Here is an 18,165-nt window from a genome sequence, read left to right as displayed (position 1 = left end):
TCATAGTTTATACAAGGGTTCACTCTTGGCATTGTATATTTTATAGGTTTGGACAAATGTATAATGACATATATCCACAATTATGGTATCACACAGAAAAGTTTCCCTGTCCTGAAAATCTTCTGTGTCTCTCCTATTCATCTCTCTCTCTCTCCAAACCCTGGAAGCCATTGATCTTTTCACTGTCACCACAGTTTGTACTTTTCTAGAATGTCATATAGTTGGAGGTTTTTATTTTGTAGCTTTTTCAGACTGGCTTCTTTCATTTAGTAATATGCAAATATGCACTTAAGTTTCCTGAATGCCTTTTCATGGCTTGACAGCTCATTTCCTTTAAAAAAAAAAGTCTTACTTGATTTCTGACATGGACAGAACCTTTTCCCAGATCGAGGACATTCTCCGCAAGTATCAACATGGCAAACTTGCTCACATGTGTGATTACCACATGGCAGTGTTTTTCCACATACCTAAAATAAAATGCAATTAACACTAATGAAGGATTTAAAAGTTAACAAAAAAAGACTTCATACAGGACATAATCCATTTTTCAATCACAACTGCTTTAAGTCCCTCATATTATTATACTTTATATTTTATATAGGTGTCATACATATGTATAGATACATATATACATATGTATACCTACACACATGTATTTCCTATGCACCAAAAAGTATATTTTAAAAATACGATAAAGAAAAAAAATACATACAGCTTCATATGGTCACTCATCAAAGAGTTCTAAGTGGCACTAAAACCACGCCAATTCTAGGACAAGCAATCTATAAAATCAATCTTACTTCCTCAATTGGATTAATTCAAGAAGTGGGGAGGGGTGTTGTTGGTTGAGGAGAGGGGAAAGAAAGGAAGGGAACGAGAGCTAGCAAGAAGGAGTACAAATGTACTGAATCCAAAATTCAACAAATAGCTGTGGCTTTGAAAAAAAAATTTTCTCCAATAATTAAAATGATATTAAATTTAAAAGTAGTTTCTTAAAATATGATACAATTCATCTGAGTTGCTATTCTTCCTCACCTTTCATCCAACTAAACCTAATTAGCCTTGCTGCTTCTAGTTGTCTATGCTTTGTGTATTCTTTAATGCCCACCCCTCAAAATGCATATAAACTTACTTGATCACAGTGCCATAATGGACTTGAACAACTTCTTTCAGCTACTTTCTTGCCACAGACACACTTCTGTCTACTAACTCTTGGACAAGGCTGACAACTTCCTAAAACCAGAATGATACATTAGCAAAGAAACATAAAAGCAATAAAGATTGCTTTGACTTTTGCTTAACGTCAGAAAATCTAATACGTATGGCCTTTTACCTGCATGACAAGGATTTTCACACTTATGTTGCCCACAAAGCAACTTCCGTCCACATGGCAGCTGACAGGACCATTCCTTGGCACTGCACCTACGAGGAATAGGTTTTGCTTTCTTACAGTAACAAGTAGTTGTAACCATCTTTGGACAAGGAGGGCAGGGACCTAGAATCCAATAAAAGCAAAAAAAAAAAAAAAAAAAAAAATCTAAAGTCAGAAACTAAAACTTTCAATTCCTACACCTATCAATATTTCTTTACTGATACTTTACAAAAGATAATAACTTTCAATATTTTCTCATGGCAAACTTAAATTCTGAATTCAACTTTTACAATTTTTTTTGCCTCAGCATAAGAAGAAATAATCGCCCACAAGCAAGTAAAAATGCAATATATAACTCACCTGGATGACAGAGGAGTAAACACTTATGGCCACAAGGAGGTTTAAATTCTCGCTCACATACTTGGCCACATGAATGAGGCACAAGCCATGGATCTAAAGGTGGATCTTCTACTTTTCCACAATAGCAATAGTACCTACTAGGTGTTTCAGATCGTTTGTATTCAAACCTACATTTTGGACTACAAAGAAGAATTAAATTACTAAAGCTAACTTCACCTCTAAAAGCAACACAAATACAAATATACTTAGTAACAGAGTATATTCTGTTAAATTAGTTTTATGTTAAGGAACTCTGCTCCATCTTTGTGTTAGTAAATAGGATCTTATTAAAATCTATTTCAACCATATAGAACAGCTCTGCACAATACAATGTGCTTAGATGATAGTGCAGTTTTATACCCGGATTGTCCAATACAGTAGCCATTAGCCACATATTGTGAGCACTTGAAACATGGCTACTGCTTACAACTGAGGAAGAAACAGAAGTTTTTATTTTATAATTTCTAAATATTTAAATAGCTACATGTGGCTGGTTGCCACAAATTAAACAGCACATATCTAGAATACAGCTACAAAAAGAAAGTAACATTAGTTTTCTACTAACCACCTGAACTTTATTCTTGAGGAATTCACACTGCTTTTCATAAAACTCAGTTTTTTAAAGTTTTGTTTTGTGGTTTAGAAATAAAATATATTAGCAACAGCAAACGGAAGAGAGAAGTCAGGTTACAGACAAGCAATACAGCAAGAAACATGACTACAATTTAGAATTAAGGGGGAATAAACTTGAAAATAAAGAATTTCATAATTCTCAACATCTAGTACAAAAAACTTATAGTATTCTTTTTTTTTTTTTTTGAGACAGGATCTCACTCTGTTACCCAGGATGGAGTACAGTAATGCAATTTTGGCTCACTGCAACCTCTGCCTCCTAGGTACAAGAAATTCTCGTGCGTTAGCGTCCTGAGTAGCTGGGACTACAGGTGCATGCCACCATGTCCAGCTAATTTTTTGTATTTTTAGTAGATCCAGGGTTTTGCCATGTTGGCCAGGCTGATCTTGAACTCCTGACCTCAAGTGATCCACCAGCCTTGATCTCCCAAAGCGCTGGGATTACAGGCGTAAGCCACCATGCCCCGCCCAAAAAAGACATAATTCGAATGTGCCTAAGTCAAAGAAAAGTTCAAGTACCATGAAAGACTTTAAACTTCCATCATTAAAATAAATAAATTTTGGCAGTAGAAGCATTAACCTTCAGCTCTATCAAAAATGTATTTGTAGATCATCATAGATCACTTCATTCTCAGAAGATGCTCTAAATCTTATCTCCCAGACAAATGAGTATAGATTATTATATCTACAATAAGTTTCACATTAACATTTAAATTTCTTTTGTATCATATACAAAACATTTTCATTGTCATGAGAACATGTTCTGTTTCCAAATAAATGCCATATAAATATTCAAAATGACCCAAAAGATATTTGTTCTTATAATTAAAAATCAAAAACAAAATACTATGTTCACCTGCATCTGGAATAAATAACTGGTACTTAGTTGGAAGAGTTCAATTTTCTCTTATTAGAAGAAAAGTGTTTACTATTCCTTTAAGCTAGTGTGGAGGGGGATATGTATTTCTAATAAGCATGGATATAAAAGACTAATAGGCAACTCATCATACCTTAACACTGCCCACCAGCACTGAGACTGAAGTGGCCCAGTGAGGGTAATATGTACAAATGAATAAGTCTTATTTTAAATAATGGGATGCCAACAATGAAATGTAATTATGCTAGATCTTCTTCACAAAAAAGCAATATCTTAGTAGAAGACTGTATTTAAAATTTTTTATTTCTATAAAATAACTTAAAATTATTAACATTTTACCAAGTTCTAGCTCCATCTTGATAAGGATTAAACGAAATGGGTTCTCAACCAGAATAGTCATTTATTTTCTTTCTTAAAAAATATGAAATATGGAATGCAAAGTATATGGCACAGCTGATTAAACTGTTGTTCATTTTAAATTATAAGAAAAGTAACAGTACATTTTTTTTAACTGATCCTTTCCTCCCCTATGGCAAATTGACTACTTAAAATAGAAGTGAGAAGAGGTAGGGTAAGAAAAAAACATACATCGCAAGCTGGAATATCTGGCTTAATTCTATACCTATCAAACACTAAAATTCCTACACCACAAGTAAATAATATGCAGGATCAAAACAAATGTACTTTGAAATGTTAAACAGTGTGCATTCAATTTCCAAACAGTGTGCATTCAATGAAAAGAAAATATTTCTAAAAGCAAGCTCGTAAGACACAACTCAGCTGGAAGAATACAAAAAGAACTGAATTTAGAAGTAAGAAATCCTAGGTTTCAAATTTTGGAAAGAGTGAGGTGCCTGAAGTCAGTTCCCTTCAATTAACTTCAATATTCCCATTGGTAACAGGAGAATAAAATCTCTCATAGATTGCTGAGAATTATTTTTACATACTCTTCTAAAAGTAACTAGCATGCCTAAAATGTTTTTTAAAACTACACTACTGGCCAGTCAGGGTGGCTCATGCCTGTAATCTCAGCACTCTGGGAGGCCCAGATGAGTGGATCACTTAAGGCCAGAAGTTCAAGACCAGCCTAGTCAACATGCTGAAACCCCATCTCTACTAAAAATACAAAAATTAGCCAGGCATGGTAGTGGGCACCTGTAATCCTACCTACTCTGGAGGCTGAGACAGGAGATTCACTTGAGGCAGTGGTTGCAGTGAGCCGAGACTGCACTACTGCACTCTAGCCTGGGCAATACAGCAAAACTCTATCTCAAAAAGAAAAATAACACAAAATAACACAAAATTTTAAATACAAAATTAGTTACTAATGTTACAAAATGTGACCATACAGAGTCCCTGAAGCTTATACTTCATTACTCTGACAGTCAATCTACCTCTTTGGGCTGCCAATATGAATAAATTTCTTATTATCTTTATTTAGCATTGATATAAAATTCTACTCTCCAACTCTTTCTGGAAATATAACAAAAGATCAAATAATCAATAATAAGCAAAACTAATAAAATAAATGTAAAAAAATTATATTGTATAATATACACTTGCAGTTTTAAGCTTTCAGAGGATAAAACTGGGAATTGTATAATCAAAATACATTAAATGACAGTCTTGTACCATGTAGTAATAATGTATGCTCATAGGAATTCTGGACAAGAAGACCACAATTATGAATGATTCTCAGTCCTACAGAAAATTGAAAGTCCTTTCAAAAAATAATTAAGGAACTGTTTTGCAGAGGAAAAATTAAGTCTGGTTTATTATTTATCAAAATGAACAAGTGGTCATACAAATTTAAAAAAACAGCCCATTACCAAGTTTCTATAGCTTCGCAAACCAAATGACTACTTAAAGGCCCAATATAGATATTGAAACCACCAATAACGCAACTTAGAATCTATAATTTTCATTTATTCTACAATTTAATAATCAAACTAGGCTGGGTGTGGTGGCTCATGCCTCTAATCCCAGTACTTTGGGATTTTTTGAGGGCAGGTCACCTGAGGTCAGAAGTTCAATACCAACCTGGCTGACATGGTGAAACCCCATCTCTACTAAAAATACAAAAAATTAGCCAGACATAGTGGCGGGCACCTGTAATCCTACTTAGGAGGCTGAGGCAGGAAAACATCTTGGACCCAGGAGGCAGAGGTTGCAGTGAGCCAAGATCGTCACTGTACTCCAGCCTGAGCGACAAGAGTGAAACTCCTTCGCAAAATAATAGTAATCCAACTAATTAGAAAAAGTTACCAAGGCCAGGGATAATCTCTCTTTCCAAAATCATCATCGGTCACAGAAGATACAAGAAACTGGCTGTCTTTAGCCCACTTCTGGATACAGGGCATGTGAAATATACAGAAACATCCCAAACAGCTCCAAACCTAAGACAAAAGTGTCGGAAGTTAATATATGTTCAGTAATTTGCCTTTGTTAACTCTAAAACAATTTAATATGAATATCACACTAAATCATTTTCAAGAGCTACCTAAGGATTAAAGAAAAAAAATCTTTCCTTCGACTATAATAGAAGAACTGTTTCATGGGAAACACATTTAAATGTAGAATACTTTAAAGAAAATTATTATTAATCACCTAGATTCATTCAGCTAGAAATAATTACTGCTAACATTCTGAACAGTCTCCAAATTTATATATATATTTTTTTCATACTTTTAAAAAATGAGGTCATACTATAATTGAAATATAACTTTATAGTCTTTTTTATAAGCATATTATTTATAGCTATACAGTACATCACATAGATTTAAGTACTTAAACAAATTTCTCGTTACTAGATGGTTATTTCCAAGTATAAATAACACTACAAAAGAATCCTTAAACATAAATATGTACATATATCTCTGCATAGCCTTTTTATTATATAAAACCTATTAGTCTAACACCTTACTAATGCTAAATTCTAAAAATTAGGTAATCAAAAAACAAGAATATCTATAATTTAAAAGCTTAAGGAATAATACTAAATATATTTTTAAAACCTGCCAAATATTTTGATATAACTGATAAAAATCAGTTCTCCTTTCCTTATAACATTTTACAACTGTTTGATAAAATCAGACATGTAGCATATTGCATAAGCTAGCAATAGCATTAATCAGCCAACTTCTTGGTTTGGGTTACCCCCAAAGTAGTATCTGAGATAAGAGCTTGAATGCAGGAGTGAGGGGACTAGATGGGAAAAGAAATGCCAATGAATGATATATTGTTGAGCTGATTACCACTAAGGGGCACAGAAGCTCAATCCTACAGGCGACCCTCTGCAGAACCATGTAAAACATGCCTTGGACTACCCAGCCCCACCGGCTAATGGAAAGGAGGCTGAGGCATTCACCTACCAACTCCCTGTGGTCGAATGTTACTGCAAGGGGCTTTAACTCCCCAGAGCTTCTGCACTATACCCATGTATTGCCTAAGTCAATTTCCAAGAAGAAAAGTTAGAGGTGGAAAAAACACACACACATAGTAAGTGTTTAAAGTGGGTTTCTATCTGCATGCAGAGACTATTCATTCCCTGCAGCTAAAATCAGAGTAAACCAACTAGACATGACTCTAGGCACAAAAAGCATCTGTATCTGCTATACTCTTCTATCTAACCTGAGCATGCTAAATTTCTGATTCACTCTACATGACCAAACTATTTCATCTGGCTTGATTTGCTTTTTCTAGGCAATGCTGCTGTAATAGCAGTGAATTAATCTAAGGTCGAAATGTTGAGTCTTTCACATTCAGTAATCACTTCTCCTTAATTGCTTCATTAATGTCCTTTTAAATTTACATATAGATATCTTCATCACTAGGCCATAGTAGCTCCTTTAAGGATATGAGTTTTGTCTGAATCTCTCTCTTCCCACTGACCCCCACCACTTCCCAAAATGCCTTTAACACAGGACAGGCTAACTAATTAAACCATAAGTATCACTGCCAAGTTCTACTTCCTTGAAGATAGGGACAATATCTTTTTCAAACCCACTAAAAGTAATATAGTAATACATTCTAACATTTCATTTTTATGGGAATCTCTAAAGTACAGATACTAAAAAGGTTTTATCAAATCAACATTTGCATTAAAACTGACGATAACTAAGTTACATCAATAGTGCTAAAAATACTAAATGCTCATTTAGTGGTAATTTTTTTTAATTCCAGATTTTAAAATGAAGATCAATTCATATACAAAATTGTCAAATGAAGCACCTTTAAACAAAAGCAAGCAGAATAATAATCACTGTTAAGTATCATAAGTGCAAACGAAGGTATTTTGGGGACATACATTAATATAAATAAAAAGAAAAACTTACTGCTTGGTTTCTCTTCACTGAAGCAATACAAATTAAGCACGTCATAGCCCCTGCTTGAAAAGCTTCATTTACATATTGTTTTGTTCTCTCTAATTCACGTATATCTCCATCTGAAAATTTAAAGATTGAAAATCTCATTCTGAACAACATCTGAAAATAACATGAACTCACTAATAGCACCACATTACATAAGAACTGTCTAGCAATATCAATCACTCAAAATATAGCTGCAAAACAAGAAGTTTTAAAAAAAAAGGAACCAATGAGCTGTCAAGAGGTCACAAAGTCTGTCTAATAAATCTTGCGTACATGGTTCAAAAACAGTACCTCAGCTCTCTCAGCGTACACTTGCTTTTGTGGCTGTTACAATTCTCAACTGATTTGGTGGAGGCCAAGCCATAAGCAAGAGCAGCAAGATGTAAAGTCTTAAGGAAAAGCAAAGTGTGAAAGGAAGAGCCTAAACTAATTAGTAGAGCAACTTAGCATAAATATAAGCATAGATGTGAGTATGTGAGTGCATATTTAGTAGGTGTATTCTTAATAAAAACTTGCTGAATGAAAAGATCCTGAGGTTTTTACAGTACAATAACCACATCTCATGAAATTATGTTCACTATTTCTGCTTAAAAAGGTAGCATAAACTTTTTAGAAAAAAAAAGTACCAGACAGTATTTTAAGTAATTATTGAGTGCTTATTTGTTAGACACTGTACTGTTAGTATTTCAATAGGATTAAATGAGTTACTATTATCTTCACTTTACAGATGAGAAAACTGAGGCACACAACAAGTAATTTCAGTTTGCCTACAAAGTAAACCCTCTTAACTTCTATGCTACACTGCAATGAGCAGTAACTGCAGGAAGGTCCAACAAATAACAAGTAACAGCAAAATGAAAAACAGAACAAGTACCCTGAAGTACAAATGACACCAAAAGGGCAATAATCTGAGTCACTTTAGTATGAGAGAAATAAGTCTACATGCCTTTAGAACAATAAAGATTGTTCAATAGCGGTTGACTGAGTCTTCAAAAAAAAGTAGATTAAAGCATAAACTACCATAAGTACAGAACTTATCATGGAAATAAAATGGTTCAAGCCAAATTTAATTTGCCAAAAAGAAAAATTAAATAGGACATGTGGCTAATTCTTTACTTTCTAAAATAATCTGAGTAAACACGTACTTACAAAAGCTTCCCCTACCATAATATAAATGTGATTTAGGACATTAAACAAAATAAATGCAAACACACTCTCAAAACTATAAATTATTATAAAATTATTAAAGAAATTGTTTTATTTTAAACAAACACTGAATTTTAAAATATCCTTAAAAGCAGAATAATAATATAGGGTACTTACTTTGCTTTTCAACAAAGCTGGCTTTAACAGATATAAAACATTTTAAATTTCATCTAATTTAACAGCTAACTCAAAAAACAGGATTTAGGAAGATAGAACAGGTTTTACAAAATAAAAACCTTTTATTTTAAAAATTTATGTAAGATTTCTTTGAAACATGCATTAAAGTTTGGCTGCAGCAATAAAATGTACTGCCCAGCACATCACAGCAGATAGCATGGCATTTGAAGTCATGTATTTTAAAAAGATTGCTCTAGCAACTAAAGAAAAATGAGTATGTGGAGGCCAAGACTGAAAGTAGGAAGTACCAGTTAAGAGGCAGTTACAGCAGATAAAGCAAAAAAAAAAAATGACCCTGGGCAAGTTCCCTAATGTGTCTGTTTTCTGATCTGTAAAATTAGTAGTAACTGTTATCTGCCTCACAGTTATTATGTGGATTTAATTCAGATGTTAAGCAGCTGTAAAGGTTTGAACTAGGCAATAACAGTACTTAGGCAGAGTAAGGGTAAATTTAAGAAATTTAGGAAGCAAAACCTAGGAGGACTTGGTGACAATTACGCTGTAATAGTTTTAAAAGCTGATGTTCATGTTAAGATGCAGAAGAAAAGAGTGCTGTGTCTGCTGAGCTGTCTGACATGGGCAGAGGGAGAACTGCAGTAAATAACACGCATGTGCCATCTCTGCTTCCAGATGTCTGGCTTAGGAGGGTGACTGAGAAAACTGTAGTGCCATTAAGATAAAAACAAAAGAATAAATAAGTTCTCTTTCAAGATCCGTTTGATGTGTCCATGATAAAGATACTCATCAGGAAGTTGGCCGCGCAAGTTTGAAATTGGAGAGGATCACAAAAACGCCAAGGCTGAGCTCAAATAAAAATGAACTCCTTTGGGCCGGGCGCGGTGGCTCAAGCCTGTAATCCCAGCACTTCGGGAGGCCGAGGCGGGTGGATGACGAGGTCAAGAGATCAAGACCATCCTGGTCAACATGGTGAAACTCCATCTCTACTAAAAATACAAAAAATTAGCTGGGCATGGTGGCGCATGCCTGTAATCCCAGTTACTCAGGAGGCTGAGGCAGGAGAATTGCCTGCACCCAGGAGGCGGAGGTTACAGTGAGCCAAGATCAAGCCACTGCACTCCAGCCTGGGTAACAAGAGTGAAACTCAGTCTCAAAAAAAAAAAAATGAACCCCTTTGGTAAAGTCCTGCTCTTCAATTCACTAATGTGAGGTAGGAACCATCCCATTACTCTGGTATGTATGTTCTTAAATCAAGTGATCAGATTTTCTTATAGTGGTACAGGCAAAGGAATCAGAATCAAATACTAATGGATTTTATACAAAACATAGCATTAAAAAATTACCATAACACTTTAAGATTAAAACCAGATTAAAAATTAAAACTTAGAAATAACAAATGTTTTCTAAATACAGACTAAAAGACATTACTGCATTTTCTATTTAAAAATAAAATCTGACTCTATCTAGAACAGTTTGAGGTCCTCTTGAAGCAGAAAACTTAAGATTATTTTCTATGAAGTCCTTTAGAAACAAGAAATCCTCTAACCTTAAGAGTTACTTTTTATCAATTCTCACCTAGCTGAACTAGACTACTTAGCCAAACTTCCTAATCTTAATTCCTTAGCAGATATAGTAAATTCCTTAGAAACCTACTTGATGATGTGCAACTATCTTCATGATCCCATCAATATATTCAGGCAACTGTGTGATCACCAAGGTTACAGGGTGGGAAGGGAAGAGTGAAATAGATAAATCTTTCTGTCTAAAGACTTTATTAACTCTCAGCCAGGCACAGTGGCTCACACCTGCCACTTTGGGAAGCTGAGGTGGGAAAATTCCCTGTGGCCAGGAATCCAAGACCAGCCCCGGCAACACAGGGAGACCCCATCTCCATAAAAAAAAATTAGCCAGGCATGATGGTGTGTGCTTGCAGTACCAGCTACTTGGGAAGCTAAAGCACGGGATCACTTGATCCCAGTAGTTCAAGACTGTAGGGAGCTACGATCACACCACTGTACTCCGACCTAGGCAATAGAAAGAAGACTGTCTCCAAAAAAAAAGTAAAAGACTAACTCTCATGCTCCTTACTTGCCTTTATTCTAACTCATGTTCAAACTCTGCTATGCTTCTGATTCTGTTGTACTAACAGTCCTGAATCCTGGCATCACTGACCTTATACTTCTCATGAAAGCACAATATAATAACTAAGGAACACATCAGTATAGAGTAGAAGATGAGAGCTTAGGATGTGGGGCCTTATGATCAAGGAAAGACATGATTGAAAAAAGAAACATTATGTAGAAGAAGGCAGCAGCAACGATAGAAAATCTCTAATAATCAAGCCACAAAATCTGTAATAGTCAAGCAAACAGACATATAGCACAGACTACACGATAGGCACTACTGTGATTCATTTCTTACACAGCACTTACACATAGTGATTCATTTCATCCTAACAACTTTAAACTATTTACTGTCATTATGCCCATTTTACAAAAGAAGAAACTGAACCCCTAAGATGCTAACGAATATATCAAACATCATACAGCCAAGTAGCAAAGCCAAGAATTAAACCGTGGCAATGTGGCTCAAAAGTCAATGTTCTTAACTGCTGTACAATGCTACTTTTTCCCCGTAAACAGGCACAAAAGTAAAAGTCTAGTCTCAGAATTTTTCTGCTTTTACAAAGAAAATGCCATCAGCCCGCTAATGGCTCTAAAGCTAAGCAAACTAGGTTTAAACCCAGCTCTGCAAATTACTAATTGTGTAACTCTAGGAAAGTCAACTCTCCGCTGTAGAATTGTTTCCTAAAATATTTCTAAGGTTTTCCTGGTTTTAACAGGATACTAAAGTAAGAAAAGGAACCAAGCAAGGGCATAAAATTTATTACTAATAAAAGGTATATAAACAATATGACATATCTACAAATATACTGATAAATGTGGACATTACATGCAATATATTTTTTTTATTGAAAGGGAGTCTTGCTCTGTCACCCAGGCTGGATTGCAGTGGTGCAACCTCGGCTCACTGCAACCTTCACCTCTCAGGGTCAAGCAATACTCCTGCCTTCCGAGTAGCTGGGATTTCAAGCATGTGTCACCAGGCCAAGCTAATTTTTTTGTATTTTTAGTAGCATTTTTTGTATTTAGTGGTCCCCCCAACCTCAGCCTCCCAAAGTGCTGGAATTACAGGCGTGAGCCACCACACCTGGCCTACACGCAAGAATATTTCCAATAATGATTTTAAAGAATGAAAGGCAGAAAGTTTAATCATATTTACATTTAAAACAATCTTTAGTTAATAATAAAGTGGTAAAACAGCAACATCACTTTAACCCTCTTTCACATAAACAAATGTGGCTTTAAGAGTACCCAGATATAAACCACAGATAACATAATGTACATATCAAACCTGAGGAAATTTAGGTTTTTTAAAAAAAGTATGGCTAGGTGCAGTGGCACATGCCTATTGTCCTAGCTACTCAGGAAGCTGAGGCAGGAGGATCACTTGAGCCCAGGAGTTCAAGGTTTCAGTGAACTATGATTGTACCACTGCACTCCAGCCTGGGCAACAGAACAAGCCCCGAACTCTAAAAATAAGTATGAAAATGAAATGTTGTAAATAAGATAAAATATAAGGAAATAAAGAATTAAAAAGACTTCAAGACACATTGTACATGACAAAAAAAAAAAAGAAGAATAGACTGAAAGGGGTACACAAAGTCCTCTAGTTCAATCAAATCATCACAAGCAGAAAAAATTTGCCCCAGTTCATCACTCAGGAGCTTTCGCAGTCCCATCCAAGCATTCTACTGAAATGTCAATTATATACACACAAAGGCCTCCCAAGGCTGTAAAAGAGCCACTGCCATTCTATTTGTTTTATAGAAAAATTAGTTACACAATATACAACTCAAATACCAAAGTGTACAAAAATTCAACACTTGAACATTCAGTATTCATCTTAAGATATAAAATCTATTCCATATAAAGGAATTACCAAAAAAAATGTCAGGAATACAGTTTCACTGATGTCAAATGTCAAAATTTAAAAGATCAGTACCTGTCTGAGTAGTGTATGTTATAAACGTATTAGCAACTATTCTTCCCTGTTTTCCTTCAAAATCTTCATCTCCTTCTTCTTCAGATGAAGAACTAAAGTGTTCTTCAACTAGTTTTCTGGCTGCAGCTTGGTTAGCTTTCTTGATTTCTTCAAATTTTTTCTGAGACATTAGCTCTGTTTAAAAGAAAAAAAGTTTCATTTCTGCAGAACAATCTCTCAAAAAGCAAAGCATGATGTGCTAATATATCATTTTAAAACATGCATTTGAAAGTCCCCTTTGGAGCATTCTATCTTACTGTAATCCATAAGAAAAAGTATTTTCAAATGCCTTGACACACAGCTAAAGAGAATACCACGACAAAATTTTCACATTTCTAAGTATCCTGATAAAATACAGCAATTTTTCAGAAAATGGTGATTAACAAATCAAGAAAAAAAAATATGAAAATACGATAAACTTATCAAAACACTGGTGATCAACTTCAAAATAAGGACTAACAAAAATTAAGATTTTTAAAGTACATTGGGCACAGTAATTTTTAAGAAGTTAGGGAACATGTCCACAGTGAGCACATAAAGAATCAGGGAAGGTAGGTACTTGAAACTACTGTCTTCTGAACAACAGGACAGGATTGGACAGTGCGGCCCAGCCCCACCAAAGAGTTTGTACCAACAGTACTCTCTATGCACTCAATATATTTATAATTGGCTTTTAGAAAGGTCAAGAACTTCTTGCCTGTATTACGGACTTTTTGTGGTCACAAAAAATAAACATTTTACATTAATCCAACAAAATATTAACATAGAGAACATGTTTCTTCCAACTTCATTCCAAAAAGAATGTTAATTTTGGATTCATTCTTCTCCTACTCTCTTTAGCACTATCTGTACTTCTCATTTTGTTACTTGATTAATCATGCAAAACAAAATTAGATAACTTCATTGCACATATTCCCAAAGAAACTTCCAACTTCTTGAGAGCAAGGACCACGGAGATTTTCTTGAAGCACTGAGTATTAAAAACCTCTTCTGGATAGCAAACATAGTCTAAGAAAGGAGCCACAAACCTGCAGAATTGATCTAAATTCATGAGTTCCCATCTTGAGATAATTTTAAATGTACTGATTGACTATTTTAAAATTCACATTATACTTGAAACTGATGAGCCATTACCAAGATAAGCTCTCTTGATGATGTTCCCTCATGAAACATTTTCCATTTCTTATTGCGGCCAGTTTGGTTAGGGGTATCAACAAAACAAATTGAGTATTTCAAGTAAAACTGAAAGAAAATGTATATCATGCTTACCTAGCAATCTTTGAGTACAGGTAAAAAAGAACTGGGTATGAGATACATAACTCAAAACTTATAAAAGAGATGATAAATATCAATAATCTATGGGATATTAGCACTTAAAAGATACATAAGAAAAAAGGCTGAATTGGACAGAGATGAGAACATTCATAACCTGATAAATGTATTCACCTAATATCATCTCAAGGTAAAGACAAGTTAACAAAGCAACCTTCTCACATATTATTTCTTACAGCCAAATCTCAACTATCCAGGTAGAGAATGCTTGTTTTCATTCTACCTACAAAATCTAAGAAAGTTTACCAAACCTGTCCACATGTCTGCATATGCATACCTTATCATCACCACCAGAAACTGCATGCTAAGAGAATACCACCTACCTTTAACATTAGCCTAGGAGAAAACCACTCTGATACTCAATTCTGCTCCGCACCCAAAAATATATATTCTGAAAAATGCATTCCAAACATAAACATAAAATTATTTCAGGGATTACTCCCTGGGCCCCATGCACAACTGTGTGTAAGTGCTCCCTGGCTCCATGAAAACATGGTCTTGGATGAAAGGTACTGATATATCAGAGGCAACACCAGATATATTCACAGAAGGACATGGAATTTGAAAACAGGAACTACAGTCAAGGAAGGTATCAAAAGCTCCAGTGCTTACAAGGCATAGACAAGTCAAGAAACAAAGGCAAAGGCAAAGATGACAAATGACAGACACCTGGCTCCAGAAATGAGACAGAATGTGAGACGGAGTGCCCAAGTCCAATCTAAATGGGATTTCTGTGACACAGCCGAGCTGTTGCCATGCACAAAGACACTAAAGCCACAAGGTTGTTAACCAGATTTTTAAAAAAGACAAACGCTGACAGCCAACCCACATTTAAAACACAGTGTTCAGCAAACAACACTATAGATCAAATCAGGACACCGGGCCACAATTTACAACTTAGAGTCTGGAGATTGAAGTAGGCAAAAGAGAGTGGAGGGAAGTAACAGAGGTAATACCACCTAAAATTAAGATGAAAGAGGTGCGTTGGAGATCTACCTAGATTGCCGAAAACAGCAGCCACCTGAAGGGCCGGAGAAGTGGGCCTGATAACAAACTCCCGAAGGAGGGGGAAAGCAGGGAAAGAGAGAAGGCGAGGGCGGAGGCGGTCCTGACTAGTAACTGCCTTAGGAGGCATCCAGGTGAGCTCGCAGGCGGGAGCCATTCTCACCGTGGACTGCGGGCGTCTGCAGGGCTTGGGATCCCGCGGGGCTATTACTGCTCCTCGCAGCCGCCGTGGTCGCGACTCCTCCGGGAATGGCGCCAGAAGGAACCTCGCCCCCCGACCCCTTCTCTCGCCCTCCTCCGGCGCCGCGGAGATGGACTCCATTTCCAGAGGAGGGGGCGGCACTCGCCCGTCCCCGGGCTCGGCCTCTGCCACCGGCCACCTGGCGCCAGGAAGCTTCCATCCCTGCAGAAGAGAAAAAAAAAAGGAGTGGAAGGAGGTGAGCGCGGCAAGGACCAAAGTGGAGGAGAGAGTCAGTGCGGAAACCTGGTGTGAGGGGCCGAGTGAGGAGGGTTCCTGCAGGACCGGGACCGGGAGGTCGCGGCCCTGCCTTTCCCGGAGGGCTAGTCCCCGCCAAGCCCGGGCTTTGGAGATGGACCGAAGACGGGAGGGAGGACTAGGTAGAGAAATCGCGGAGCAAGGAGCACACAGTGCCGAAGACGGAAAGCCAGAGAATTGGAAAGCGCCTCCTCAGCCTCTGAGGAAGCGTGGTAGGTGCAGAGCCACAGGGAGACCCTGCGGCTCCCGCCGGGAACCAACTGCAGTGGCAGACCGCACGGAAAGCTACGTCTCCTTACCAACGGCGCTCCCCCAAACAGACTACAACTCCCAGAAGCCCCCGCCCGCGATCTGGCGACTGCGTGGCAGCACTGGCCGCTTCCTTATCCGGAAAAGTGCCGGGGTTGGGTAGGGAGAACCCCGAGCGCATGCGCCGGCCTGGACAGGCCTTTTGAAACTACAACTCCCGGCGTGCTCTAGGGGCTAGGGAGGGGTCGAAGGCCACTGGGGTGCCTGTTAGTGGAGGTGGGCAGGTCCCGAGGCTCTCGTGACCCCATAATTTGATTTTGCTTTTGCAAGACTGCACTAAACAAGCTGGGTGCGAGGATTCCATGGAACTGTCCCGAATTGGCTGTCTGCCATCTTTTTTTAACCTTACCTTTGGGCTTGCAGATGGCAGGAAATGTCAACTTAAAATAATGAAAAACGCAAAGTTTGAGGATAGCCCACCTAGACACACCAACTCCAAGGAATGGAGTCAGCCTTCCGAAGTAGAGATTTGAGGTTTCATTTATATAGGCAGAAGTGGAGACGTTTTTGGCGGAATTACAACATTTTCGCATACAAAATTAGCGAATAGTTAACAACAATTTGCTTATAGACAGTGTTTCTTTTTAGGAAGGGTACATTTAACATTTTTCATAAAGGATTTTCTGTCACCTGGTCTAAGCAAACCATCCTTAATCTATAAGGATCATTAAGAAGGCAGGAAGTGTTTGTCCTTAACTTCATTTAATTCTCTCTAGCCATTGTACAGAACAAGAAAATTAAGAAAGCAAGTTAATATATACTCTGAGAAACAGAAATTGTAACCATTATGTGACTCGGAACACAGCCACATCTCTCTCCAGGCTTAGTGATTTTTAGGTTCCAACAGCCTTTAAATTTTATTTATTTTCATAGGGGAACCTCACTAACAGGAAAGGCACTTACATTGAAAACACTTTGAGGTTGGCCACTGTGATGGAGAGAAGTGTCTTGGATAGTAAAAAATACTCTTCTAATATGCTAGAGCAATGTAGAAAATAAATCTAAAGCCTGTTAGTGTCATACTCCTTTGTAGTTTCCAGTGAGCTTTCCCTGGAGCATGCTAATTTTTACGTTCACAGCATCTCCCTAAAGTAGATTTTGTTAAGGAAAATAGCTGAGGCCAGGACCTAAATCTTATGATTTTGCTGAGTTTTCCAATAAGATACACATGCATATATACAGATAGGTAGATTGCAAAAATTCATTCTGGGCTCTGTCTGGCATTGAGAAACATTGATTGCTCTGTGGGATTATACAATCCTTCAACAGCTCTTCAATTTAGTTAATTCTTCTATATTAATCATAAATCTCATAATATTTAGATAGCATTTATTAGATGTCAGGCACTATTTAAAGTGTTTTACATATATGTACTAATTTGGTATTCACAGTAACCCTATTTATTATCTCCATTTTATAGCTGAGAAAACTGAGACACAGAGAGATTAAGCAATTTGCCTTTGATCTTACAGCTAGGAAGTAGTAAAGCCAAGATTCAATCCTAAGTAGTCTTAATATGAGAAACCATGCTTTTAACCTCTTAATATGAGAAACCATGCTTTTAACCTCATAGATATTGCAGAACCTGTACATTAACCAAACTCAAAAATAATGTCCCCATGGAGGGGTACAGTGGCTCACGCCTATAATCCTAGCACTTTGGGAGGCCGAGGCAGGTGGATCACCTGAGGTCAGGAGTTTGAGACCAGCCTGGCCAACGTGGCAAAACTCTGTCTCTACTGAAAATACAAAAATTAGCCAGGCATGGTGGTGGGCACCTATAATCCCAGTTATTTGAGAGGCTGAGGCAGGAGAATCATTTGAACCCGGGGGTAGAGGTTGCAGTGAACCAAGATCGCGACACTTCACTCCAGCCTGGACAAGAGTGAAATGCCGTCTCAAAAAATAAAAAGAAATAACATCTCTG

At 37.0% G+C, this 18,165-nt stretch overlaps 1 protein-coding gene across 4 annotated transcripts in view; it reads right to left on the bottom strand.

The window, feature by feature from the left end:
• The window catches only part of NFXL1 (nuclear transcription factor, X-box binding like 1), a 68,044-nt gene extending 51,790 nt beyond the window's left edge, over positions 1 to 16,254 (bottom strand). For 2 of the 4 annotated variants that reach the window (XR_013533128.1, XM_035293744.2), the window contains exons 1-9: positions 15,918 to 16,199; positions 15,597 to 15,836; positions 13,058 to 13,231; positions 7,616 to 7,725; positions 5,547 to 5,677; positions 1,733 to 1,911; positions 1,334 to 1,495; positions 1,133 to 1,233; positions 353 to 467 (exon numbers count right to left, since the gene is read on the bottom strand). Coding sequence is in view for 3 of the 4 variants with exons in the window: in XM_035293744.2 (XP_035149635.1) it covers positions 353 to 467; positions 1,133 to 1,233; positions 1,334 to 1,495; positions 1,733 to 1,911; positions 5,547 to 5,677; positions 7,616 to 7,725; positions 13,058 to 13,231; positions 15,597 to 15,834 (1,210 nt within the window). In the remaining variant the exon portion in view is untranslated. Of the gene's footprint in view, positions 1 to 352; positions 468 to 1,132; positions 1,234 to 1,333; positions 1,496 to 1,732; positions 1,912 to 5,546; positions 5,678 to 7,615; positions 7,726 to 13,057; positions 13,232 to 15,596; positions 15,837 to 15,917; positions 16,200 to 16,228 lie in introns of those variants that run through there. The other 2 variants (XM_035293745.2, XM_035293746.2) reach the window with 2 other exon arrangements.
• Between the last annotated feature and the right edge of the window lie 1,911 nt (positions 16,255 to 18,165).

Source organism: Callithrix jacchus, chromosome 3 (genome assembly GCF_049354715.1).
Source record: "Callithrix jacchus isolate 240 chromosome 3, calJac240_pri, whole genome shotgun sequence".
Lineage (NCBI taxonomy): Eukaryota > Metazoa > Chordata > Mammalia > Primates > Cebidae > Callithrix > Callithrix jacchus.
This window is presented reverse-complemented; position numbering and strand designations above follow the sequence as displayed.